The 12409-nt window shown below is 44.6% G+C and overlaps 1 protein-coding gene across 1 annotated transcript; it reads right to left on the reverse strand.

The window, feature by feature from the left end:
* Positions 1 to 856: 856 nt before the first annotated feature.
* Positions 857 to 11778, reverse strand: hs3st3b1a (heparan sulfate (glucosamine) 3-O-sulfotransferase 3B1a). Its single transcript, XM_084037333.1, has 2 exons — positions 10981 to 11778; positions 857 to 2655 (listed from the first exon to the last, which is right to left on the reverse strand). Exons 1-2 carry the CDS (start codon positions 11472 to 11474, stop codon positions 2037 to 2039), a joined length of 1113 nt encoding a protein of 370 aa, XP_083893459.1. The 5' UTR covers positions 11475 to 11778; the 3' UTR covers positions 857 to 2036.
* Between the last annotated feature and the right edge of the window lie 631 nt (positions 11779 to 12409).

Here is a 12409-nt window from a genome sequence, read left to right on the forward strand (position 1 = left end):
CCCCCAGTTGGCAGCCTAGCAATTACAGCACCCCTCCTCTATCCCTGTAATTGCAAAGGGAGCTGCTTCCTGAGTGATCAGACTAGCCGGCCTGCCACCAGGGACCGGCTTCATCACCTCTGGCGGCCTCAGGTAAATGAGGGTGTATTTTTTTTTGTCTTGCCAGAGAGTTAAATAAGGGTTGTTCGTTAATAGAGCGGGGTGATTCAGATCTCGCTTCAACCGTAACCTTTTGCCCCTCTGCGGTTAGCAGTGCTGCGTGATGGATGGGACAGTTCGCTGGAGGCAAGTGCAACATGCGGTGCCGCCTTTAAAATATGAGCGAACATGTTGACGGAGGAGCAAATGATTTGGGAGTAAAAACAAATATGCAGCGGATAGAGTTATCCCGCAATTCTTGCTGGTACTTTGAGTCACAGTACCTCCTGTTTACACCCATAATGACATTTAAACAGCAGCTTGAAAGCGGGCCTTGCTTCACGTCGTCAGGTGTGGAGTGCTAAGTGTCACCCGGGGACATGAAGGAATGCCGGTGTTTTTTTTCATGATATGTCAAGTCTCTCAAGATGAGAAACCTGACACTCTGTTGTGCGTTTCTGGGGTCATGGCAACAAGAAGCCCACTCACGGTGGCAGCAGGGGAGGCTGAGACGGCTAAAAGTAGTTAGCGCTGCTGTGCTAACGAGCCAGCTGATGGTGAATTAGACGCAGCGGTGCACCGCTGCCTGCAGGCATCCAGGTATACAGGTAAGGCGGGTGCAGCGCATAAAAGAGGCAAGTTGGGTGTTTTAAGAAAGTAAACCAATGATATTAACAAAGATGGGGGAAAGATGAGAGACTGTTAATGCTTTTTGGTAAAACATATTTATTACTTACTTCATGAAAATGTCACGACTGCACCGTCTTGCTTCAGTTCCATGTTTGTAAAGCAATCCATACAGCAAAAATAGTGCCTCTACAACAAGGGGGTTGCAGTACATCATTATGGAATGACGTCTTTTGAAAAAAGCTGACAAATGTCTATGAAGGTTGAATAAAACTCAACCATATACACAAAATTAAAATGAGGAATGTCGGCCCAAGGTAGGTTTATTTTGATCCTCCTCAGCTATCACCAAATTATGAAGACAGCATTCACGTATAGTGTTACCTGTGATTAAAAAAAAAAAGCTGTACAGGATGATCCATGAGAGCAATTTCAGAACAGATCAATGAATGTGATTGAGTCATGTGAATCATTTTCTTTCTGGAGAGAGCAATACATGATTCGGCATTATGAAGCCTGTGCAGCAGGTTTTTGGATAAAAACATCCTGAAAGTATCGTGGCGGGACCTTCTATTAGACCCTATTCAACATTGCTTTGTAAAAATGGTATGAATAGTGGTTGAAGTCCAAACATTGCAGCGGAAATGTCTTTTTATTATATTCATTTGAAGTTGGCTCAAGGGTCAACCATAAACTTACAACCATTAATGGATCTCTCTTTTATTGCAGTGCCCGAGAGATCGAGGCAGTGCCATCACTCAGGTCTAATTGACATGATGAGGAGCTATTACTGTATTGATCCACCTGGCGAGTGGCACTGGATCAGCTGAGGCTTGTATCGACCTGACTAAGTGGGTCCACGGACCTCTGAGGGTCAGGCAAATGTTAAGGGGACATTACTAGTTGCTTTCCAAGTTGGACCACTTTCGGCTTAAGGTGAAGAAAAAGCAACACTTGGAAGAAGTGGTTATCCACACAAAGCTAAAAAAAAAAAACTCCAGATAATTTAAAAAAAGGATACTGACCCTGCTCATAATACCCGTAAAAATATTGTGCTTTTGTAAAAAAAAAAAAAAAACTAGAACATGAAGTTGGTTGTGGATCATGAATAAACCTGGTTAGGCAGCTTAGTGAGTTAATATCATAACAATAAATTATCATAAAATAGACTTCTGTATTTTTTACACATCGACCAAATACTGTACATACACTCTATAACAATATACCCAAAGGGAAAACACGGACAAAGGGGCCAGCATGTAGTTATCCTGTCAGTCCCAGCCAAAGTCATGACCAGTCATCTGGTAAAACCTTCGATTAAACGGTTTATAAAAGTCCCTTAGCCTCTGCACCACCCCGGGGTCAATATTCGGATGGGTCCTTCCTTTGGTTTTGCCCAGGCAGTGTGGCTTGCTGTTCCCCTCGGGTCTCTTAAGGCAGGGGAAGCCCTTCGCCGGGTTAAAGTGGAAATGCTTCTCCGTGACCACCCTCCTGAGCCCAAGGAAGTCCTGGACGCGAGCCATCTCACCCGCGGGGTCGCTGATCAGACGCTCGCCGCTCACGAACAGCAGCTGCTCCGCGGGGAAGTACTGGAGCCAGCGCTCGAGGTGCTTGGCATACATGCCGATTTGCACGGCGCTCCACGCTGTGTCGATCAGACCCGCCGACGTGTTCTTGAAGGTCAGGCTCTCGAAGGACGGGATGTCCGGCTTCTTGGAGCGAGTCTGGGTGTAGTCTGAGATGGCCCGGGTGACGGGATCCCGGACGACTACAATCAGCTTTGTGTCTTGAGACATGGCGTAGATTCGTTCAGGGACCTCCTTGGTGACGTAGTAGCTGGGGGTCTTCTCCATGGTCAGCTGGCCCTCTGAGGACTTGGGCATCAATTCCCTGCAAAAAGACACACACATTTACATTTGCACTGCACATAGAAACAACTCTCTACCATTCTATTTGATTCTTCTTTCCACCACCTTTTTAAAGATAACAAATGAGAAAAGCCCCCGCACAGGAAGATGACATTAACATTGACACAGTAGCTACATGGCAGGTTTAAAGCACTGTCAGGCAGGAGCAAGTCAATCACCATCAAAAAGACAATCGTAGACACCGGGGCGGCATTAACAGCGTCTCTAAGTGTACCTAAAGTGACAGGAAATGGTAAGATAAAATGGCAGGACTCCTATCAATCTTCTATGATTGCTTGTCAACACAATGAACAGTTCACGACATCTTCTAAATACAAACCCCAAAGGAAAAATATTCGTCTCCTGCTGCTGCCTTTAATCTACCATGAGACCTCAATCCTCTTTCAAACCCCACAATCCTCTCATTGAAATATTCCACACCTTCATTACATTATACAAAGGACGGTTTAGCCGTGAATAGGCAGCATTATCCTTCATGCCAAGGCAGATGACTGTGACTGCACCCCTTTTTTATTTTTTTCACATATTTGTCTGTAATTTTGTGTTAAAATTCGAAGATTTGGGAGAGCCTTGCCACCGCATTCCTCGGGAGGAAATGCAAAGCTTGGGAGCTGTCTATTCCCATAACTGCATATTCTTCTTGACCCCGGATGGCTCTGGTTGATCATAATATAGCCTGTTAACTGCGGTCCTGACTGGATAATGGCTAAAGTGAGCCAAGGGGGATTAGGACTAAGCCAAACACGCTGGAGCATTAGAGGCTGGTTGACTGCCTCGTCTCTGGAGAGGGAAGGAGAGAGGGAAGGAGAGAGGGAGGGAGATATGTAGCCATGACGATGAGACTCAATGGTAAAACAGATAAGCCAAGAAGAAATAGATAGAAGTGATGGACACAATAACACACAACTCCCGTAGAGCTGGAAGCAGCTGTATCTAGTGACATTTTGCGAGAGCTAGGAGCATTTATTTCAGGGGTACTTTTGCATTTGATCGATCTGAGATGACACACAGTTAAATATAAATTATAAGTATAAACACCACACTAAACACTTGTTATATGTGTAGAAATACAATAATAAGAATAATTTTCTGTCGGTGTATCACTCCTATATGATTTCTGCTCTCATATAGTAGCAGGACATGAGAATCAAACCCTCTAGAGATTAGTTATAAACTGCATCAGAGTATATTCTACAGCTTTAGAAAGTAAGCGCAGCTTGCAGGTATCTTGTTTCCTGCTATATGTGAGGATAGGAATGAATATAAGCTGATGTGATGTGATGTCGTGTGTTCAAGCATCTCCCCCCCACCCCCCCCCCCCAACGTCAGTCTGAATTTAAATCTTTAATTACAGCGTTGGGTAATATGCTCATGTTTTCATTGTGAGCGGTTGATCTGCACCGAACAAACGGCAGAGCGGAGAAGCCACGTCGTTAAAGTGATTACAATAATTTCCAACCATCTGTTGGTACACGCACACGGAGCCTCCACGTTCCTCTCCCCAAAGCTTAGCAGCTTCCCCTCTTACAAATGGATGTGGTAGAAAAATGCTCTGTGAGATTTTGCCATGCAGAGCACTGGGGGAGCAGTTTAGGGATTATGGGAAAAGTAGGCATCACCTGTAGCTCATTAGAGCCATACAAACAAACACACACAAGGGGTTCTCTTTCTCATGTGTTGCATCAACTAATGTCACCTGCTCTCTCCTACCTGTGGCCCTCCGTCTTAGATGTTTATTCCACTTCTCTCTCTCCCTGAGTGTCTGAGTCACCTGTGTGTGGTGGAAAAATCACAAACCTAATCAAGATAATAAAGGTCAGAACCCCCCCACACACAAGGGGGAGTGCTGTAGGCCTCTCCTGGGTCCTCGAGGGACACAAAAACGTACCACTGTACCAATCAAACTTTCCACTTAGTCCCCGAGCAAAACAATCTGTGTGAGGAGTGCATGCATTATTCATCTTAGCAGAGATAAAGCGAGGGGGAGAACCTCTCCGACTGAGCGAGGAGTGAGAGAGTCGCCTTAGGGGGGCAGATGTAGCAAGCTTTCTCAATTTGTTCTGCTTAATAAACAATGTCGCCTGCAACCAATAGGTTACAATGCGTCCTCATTTATCAATCAGCCAGGCAAAGGCATCATCATTCAGCTCCCTTCACTCTCGAATTGAGCCACGGCATGCTGACTTGTTGGCCCCTTCATGAATTTTGCATGTTTCTATTTGACTTCATAAACCTAAAAACACTGCTTTCCCCTGTAACTTCCATCTTCCATCCTATCTAAGTGGGCTGTAAATTCATAAAGCAAGGAGTCTGCGCTTTGGGGGAGTTTTTACCTATAATTGGTGCACTAAAAATGAATAGATATTGATGCTTTGGGCATACATATAAACATCCTCTGCCCTCTAACCTGTCCTCTTAAACTCGCAGGAGAACAGCAGGAGCCGAGGAGATAACGGAGAGGAAGGCCGTTAAGAGAATGAGATAAAGCAAGAGAGGAAGGAGTGGAAAGAGAGGATTAGATGGAGCACCGTCGGAGGAGTCAATCCCCCCCCCCCCCCCCGACCCAAAAGCCTAAAGTTTTAAGTCACTGGCCACTTTAGATGCTGCGTCCGCATTTTTCTAGCACAAGATAAATCACCCCTACAGCAGCCTACAGGCAGATATTAATCCAGGAGCGGTGGGTTGCGTAATTTGCCCGTGTTTTGTCTGCCGGGCAGTCAGGTGTGTCCATTAAAACTGGCTGCTGGGTGAGTTTGAAAGCTGCTGCCTTGTTTACATTCGCTGCTATCAGGAAGCCGGTTCAAAGGTAGGAATTTACAACATCGCTGCACGCGGCTGCTGGATGATTGCCCCCGGCGACGAGTTCACCAAATTAATGAACAAGTGCAGCGCAGGAAAACTCGGACAAGACAGTATTCTGCTCGACTGACTCTAATTGGCATCTATATTTCAGCATTTCAGGCCACCGTGACAAGGGGCTGTTGCAGAAAAAAAAAAACGTCTCCATTATCTAATGTCATGATGAGTCCTAATCTCGCGCTGCAGCTGAGAGCGGTGGAGCTGCTGTGGGAATCGTTCTCAGGATGAGAGGTGGTGGTATGCAGCCACTTCTCATAATCAGACCTATGCACCGTGAGAAGGTTTCCAGGCAAAACGTCAGAGAGGGAAACATCTTTGGTCATCGCAGCCCATCTTATCGTGCGTGTGAAAGTCACTTTACACTCTGGACCTTCATCATTTAGGATCGCAACAGCATTCCTGAGCAACAATGATAGTGCAGAGCTTGCCTTTTTTTTTTTTTTTTTTTTACCGCCCTCCATTATTACTGTCAGTATACAGAACTCAAGGCCACCTGGAGGAGGAGGAGGAGGAGGAGAAACAGTGTCTGAGACATTCTGGCTTCCCTCACACAACTGTCAGCCTACACATAACAATTCTGACAGATGTTTTCTCGAAACCAGCGGGCACTTTTCAGGGCGCTGGTGCTGGAAAAACACGAACCAGCAATGCAAAATCAGTCACACTAGATGGTTTTATACTCTTTGGACGTGATCAGTAATCGGTAATGCGTGATGAAAAATCAATATCAGAACGTATTGATGTTTTGGTTTGTAGCACAGACTGTAGAAGCGGACGTAGCGACCTGTCAATCACAGGGTAGCAACCGTCAGTAGAGGCGTGACAAAGCGTCTGTATTTGACAGCTTGACAACGGGTTGAAATCAAATCAAATTGTCGGAGGACAAGTTTGAATGTGGGCACTGTATGTGCCAGCTTTTGGCAAAGAAGAAGAATAAAAAAGATCAGCTGTGCCGTATTAATTTTTTATTTAGTTTTGGTTCATCGTGAACAGTGTTATCCGAGTGCAATGCTAAATCATAGTATTTTTAACAAGCAGCACTATCAACCATAATGTAGAATAACCTACAATTACCCATCCAGCAAGAATGCTACAAAGTGCAAAGGGAAATTCTGAACGAGTGTGACAAAGGGACTTCAGATGCAAGCTGAAAGAGATCTGCCAGCAGCTAAATCAACGACTAAATAAAGACTCGTTCGAGATCTGAATGAACAAAAGGAACAGAAACTGCCTTCTGAGAAGAAAACATAAATAGCTTTAGCCAAGAGCGACAAGAGAGCAGGTGGATGTAACATGTGTTAACCAAAGCGTTGGTGGTTTTATACAACAAAACAAACGTACATGTCGGAAATCATACAGCTATATTCTGATACTAATACAGGCAATAATGTTGTGCTTATATATCAGTAAAATGCATTGGTAGCTAGTGTCAGAATTAAGTATTTATTAATTACTTTGTCAAAACATCCATTCTTATGACGTTAGCTCCTACTTAATGGGGTAAAAAAAGAAATTCTTCACGTATAAAGTAACGTATATAGTGGTAATTCCCCACGGCCGCATGCTGGTCGGAGAGAGGATCAGCGAAAAGCAAACAAGACTTCAAAGAAGCAAACCAGAGATGGCTGGGGCAGATTGGTGCTTTCTAAAGTTGCTGTCAGGGAGTCTCTGCAGTGGAGTGAAAGACAGCAGCAGGAAACAACACAGTCTCTGTGAAGACACTACAAAAGAGAGAGATGAAGAAGTCAACTCAAGGGGATATAATAGAGTGAACATGTTTTGTTTCAGCGTTTCCAAAGTGCTGTAATAAGTGCTGTGGTTTGACAAATTGCCTCAAGCAAAAACCCATTGGGTAGTTGCAGTAAATTATACCTTCAATCTCTACAATAGGGAGGGGGGGGGGGGGGGGGGGGGGTGCATGGTGTCAGACAATCTCGTAGACTTATTATAGGAGCGCTGGCATCATTTTAGTCAATTGGAAGAAACAGTTTGATAAGTTTAAGAGTGCAAGTTTTTTTATGGTTTCTTCAAATATGTTAGGAATGGTTGAAACAATACCATATGTGATTTCTTTCTTCGAGGCTTCTCAGTATCGATGCAGCTTTCCCCTCTTTTCCCATCAGCGTGCTGACACGTTACTTTAAGCTGGGATATACCTATATTGAGAGTTCTCTAACTTATGCCGATCCCCCTCGTGTCCTTGCAAATAGCTAAAAGTGTCGAGCAAGCAAAATTCCACGAGCGGACTCAAATGAACCCTCTCTTGGGGAAAAAAAAAAACACAACTTTTTCCACACGCGATTCTCCGAAAGTCAACTTTTCGGCCTGAGAAGCTTAAAGTGTAGCGTTTGAGTCCTTTCTTGGTCAGGTTCCAGTGAATGCTCTTTCTGATGAACCCCTGCTGGGGCTTCGTCAAAGGCCACTTTCACCCTTCTGAACACATTTGCATACAAAGTGAAGGCAGAGAAAACATGTTTCACACTAATTGTCTGCTCTTTTATTGTCAGGGTTAATGCAGACCTCGGGGGTTCTCCAGCATCCCCTTTCATGGAGCTCCATAATACTGTTGCGCTTTTCTAAAGACTCCCTTTAAATTTACTGCCCTCTATCTGCCACTGGGCTACAGTGAGTTTCCCTGGGGGCTCTGGGGAGGATTAGGCCGTCTTCTCTGACACCCTCAGTGAGTTAGTTAAGAAGGCCGCTCATTGTTCTATATGTGGAGCCTCGAGAGGAAAAAAAAAAACACAATCTCAGCACTTAAGTCAAATCTATGGTTTATCGCACAGGAGGCCTTGGTTTGCGCATGCATTCAGCAGATGAGTGGGAACCTGCCAGAATAAGACGGAGGAAGTCGCTGCTGTTATTAAAGAAAGGAGGGGTGTTTCTGTGGGAGCATGCACGATTGTCTGCCAGCGTCTCTGTTTCTGCCGATGGGTGACAACGCACTGCATTGTGGTTGGTGCCCCGCTGGGCGGCGGGGGGGGGAGGAGGCTCCGCTATGTGGGGCCTCCAGCAGGATGGACAGCGGATCCTCCAGCAGGATGGACACACCAATCACAGCTGATAAATGGCGTGAGCACAACTCAATGCCACCGCAGGAGCTGATAAGCCCACCCAGCGGACTGCTCCTCTCCCCCAAGCTACTGAACGCCATTAGTCTGGGGGGCAATGATGTGAAACATATGGGAAAACAAATCCACACACTCGCACGCCTCTTCCTAGCTTTACGCTCTCAGCTTATCTTTGAGAAGAGATAGGACATAAGGCGGCATGAAGAAACATTTTGACAGGCTTGGAAGTGGCGAAACAAACTTTAAGAATTCACCCGACTACGGTGGGCTTCGACGTGAAGTCAGGTGAGGGGTTTCCTGAGCTCCGCTAAATGATCATTAAGAGCAGACTCGATGTCACGGCGCTTTGCTGTATGGGGTCAACCTGTGGCACAGAGCTCTCACTGTGACAACTCAAGCCAAGCTGTTTTAATTAGCCCGATGACCTCTCTGGGAAAAGAAGCATTACTCATGTCCACAAGCTGCGTCTTTATTATATACAACTTTGAATATTAGCATTTCACGATATCCATCTTTAACCATAGCTTCCCCGCATGTTTTTTTAACATGCATTTCTCAATCGGACACAAACAGCATGAGGACTCGGCACAATAAGTTCATGTTGCTCAGTCGGTAGAGATGGACAAAAGGCTCTCCACACACTGATCAGCTAGAAACGTCCTAAACCTGTCCGGAAATTTCTTAAAGGAGCTTAAGCGAGAAGTCCTTTGAACAATGCCTCACTTCCCCTATTGTAGCTTTACGGAGGCAGCTTTGAGACAGTGTCTCCCTTTGACATTGCCCGTTAATCCCTCGGCTCAGATGAGCACTTGAAAGAGCAGCGTCCCTTATTATCTCTTATTAACAACGCGGTTGCCACCGATGTACAGCGTTCAATGTCGAGCCGTTTTCTGGGGGGCATTTTTTGGGTGTGGGTGAAATTTTCACGAGTGTGGCGTGTTTGGGATTTAAGAGTGGCAAATTGTGTAACTGTGCAGCTGAATCAACAGTAAAGAGCTTGCATATTATAACGAGAGCGATGGTATAAGGACAACCAGTTGCCATGGCAGGGAGTACAATGAAAATGTTACGTTGCACAATGTTGAAGTGAGTGAGCAGCCTCGGGTCCTGGATCTCTGCCTATGACATTGATGTCTGTTTGAATAGAAGATCAAAACAAATTGCTGCTGCTGAATCAATACCCCAGAACTCATAATCTTGAATGGCGCTCCCGGCTGCTCAAGAACGATGACGAGATGTATCTCTGTGCCTTCGAACCATAAACTTATTGCTTCCTTCTTTCAACTGCTTTCAGAATGCATGTCAAATCGAAATGGAAGTTCTTTTTTTTTTTTTTGTCTACCTGTTTTGTTTTGTTTGCCCCCTTCCTGTCCGAAAGTCTAAATCCATGGATGTAGCAAACATTCCGGGAACTCTGGGCGAAGGTCATGCAAACAAGCAGAGAATCAACTTTGTAGATGAACAAGGCTGAGGGCAGTTGATGGGAAGTTTTGGGCTTTCTAGAAACCTGTATTGTGTATGAAAAGTGTAAGGTTGAAATGTACCTGGCCCTGCTCTTCAAAACGTACATCGACAGATTGTGGAGCTATGCAGAACGCTATCAGCTGAGGTCACACTTATCTTATCAGCCTGTTCTGTTGGCTGAGTTTCAGTTTCATTTTTTTATCAATAACAACATACCCACGTAACTATTTACTCTGAACTTTTGTTAAATATTACATAATGCTTCACTCACGTTGTGCTGTTCAGGTCTAAACCGTAGATTTAACTTGTGAATCAAGATGAATATTTCAATCAACAACAGTTATACAGTGGAGTTTATAGTTAACTTAGGTTTAGCATCCTATTATGAGGTCATATAACCATAAAACCACAGCAAACGTCATTTCAAAACCTTACAGGAGCTTTCATTTCATTCGTCATATACTTTTAGGTCTCGCCTTGCTTTAATTGCATTGCACATTATATAATTGTATCACTTTCTCCTTATTGTATCACCTCGCAGACCTAATATCATCAGAGACTTACTGAAATATGAGATGATGATATAATAGGATAATCAGATAATAGGATAATAGGCAGTACTGTTGCTAAGTAAGAAAGTAAAAGTTACATTATCTTTCAAAGTGAAATCTTTATTTTAGCTGTTTTTGTCTGTAATTTAAATGAAATGATGTTTGTTTTTAAGACTATTCAATATACTCCAGCCCACTTGAATATGATTAAGTCAAATAAAGTAGCCTAAATTGCATGATTATATTATTAGCACAATAACGATTGTGTTGTATTAAACCTCCAGAGGGCATCCATAATAACTACATGCCTCTGAGCAAGGCACCATGGCGCAGCAGACCTACCTGTACCACTCCAGTCCCTTGTCGTAGTTGCGGTCGAAGAAGTGCGGCTCCGCTCCCACCGCTCGGATGTCCGGGTGCAGCCGCAGGAACTCCAGCAGCGCCCGGGTCCCTCCTTTCTTCACCCCGATGATGATCGCCTGGGGCAACTTTTTACTCTCCGACTCGTTGAGGAAACCCGACATGGCATTATCATCCAACGGCTTCGCCTCGCCTCTCACGTCATCCCAGTCCTCTCCTCTGCTGTCCAAGTCGTTCTCGTTATTCAGCAAGTCCCTGGACGCGCCGAGGGATGACTCGCGCTCGTCGACCTCGGACTCGTTTTCGTGTCTGCCCGCCGAGGCGTACGCCAGGTTCGGCACCGTCGAGCAGTAGCCCACACAACAATAAATCATATACACCCAAAGGGACAGCATTATGCAGAACACGAAGAGTTTGTTTTTCACGTGGGATGATGGCACAACATGTAGATTGTGTAAAATCGGACTATATTCCATAGGACCGCCGTGAAAAAGTTATATTCCAGTTAGCAGGCATTTTGGCGGAGGCGCCTCACTCCTGTGCCATGACTGTGATCCCGGACAACCGGTGCGCAATAAAAAAAAACATGAAGTACAGCCAACATGGACACTGGTATTGAGATGTACGGCAGGCGTTCGTTTTTAATTAATATTCTTGAAAGAAACAAAAAAATGTGGAAAAAGGAATAAATAAAATCACAAAGGAGGCAAAAAGTCAATACCGCCAGGTGAGCGATACGCGCGTCAGGGACTGCGTTTGTCTCCCATCACTTGCTCTCAGTGTGTGTGAGCGCTCACACAGCAGCACCAAGTTATCTAGGAAACAGCATCAAGTGTGCCAGAATAATACACGACCTACTTCCGGTAGGGCCTTTCAAAGTAAACTAGTTCGGATGGAACAGTGCAAACGCAAAATAAATTTAGATTTGAATCTTGGGCATCTGGTCCTTTAAAAATATGTCTGTTTTACAGTGTTTTATGTGTGCATCCATTCTATATATTTACTATCATGATATCACTGTGGCCCTGCGATAGACTGGCGACCTGTCCAGGGTGTACCCTGCCTTCGCCCAATGACAGCTGGGATCGGCTCCAATCCCCCCGTGACCCTGAATACAGGATAAGCGGTAGAAAATGGATGGATGGATGGATGGATGGATATCACTGTATCCCTATAGATTGTAGGTGTAGCATCTGATCTCAGGACTCAGGTTGTAGCAAATTGCTATTTTCCACCTGTATAAATATGTAACATATTAATGTGTTCCAATAGTAAATTTAGTGTAAGAACTCCATACAGCTCTTTTGTTTTAGGATTATTGCTATTTTAATTAGTAATTAGTGATTTGCATGAGAAGTACTGTTCTGGACATACTTCTCAACAGCACTTTTATTTTGAAATGTATCAAGGT

Source organism: Eutrigla gurnardus (genome assembly GCF_963514095.1).
Source record: "Eutrigla gurnardus genome assembly, chromosome: 20".
NCBI classification, from domain to species: Eukaryota; Metazoa; Chordata; class Actinopteri; order Perciformes; family Triglidae; genus Eutrigla; species Eutrigla gurnardus.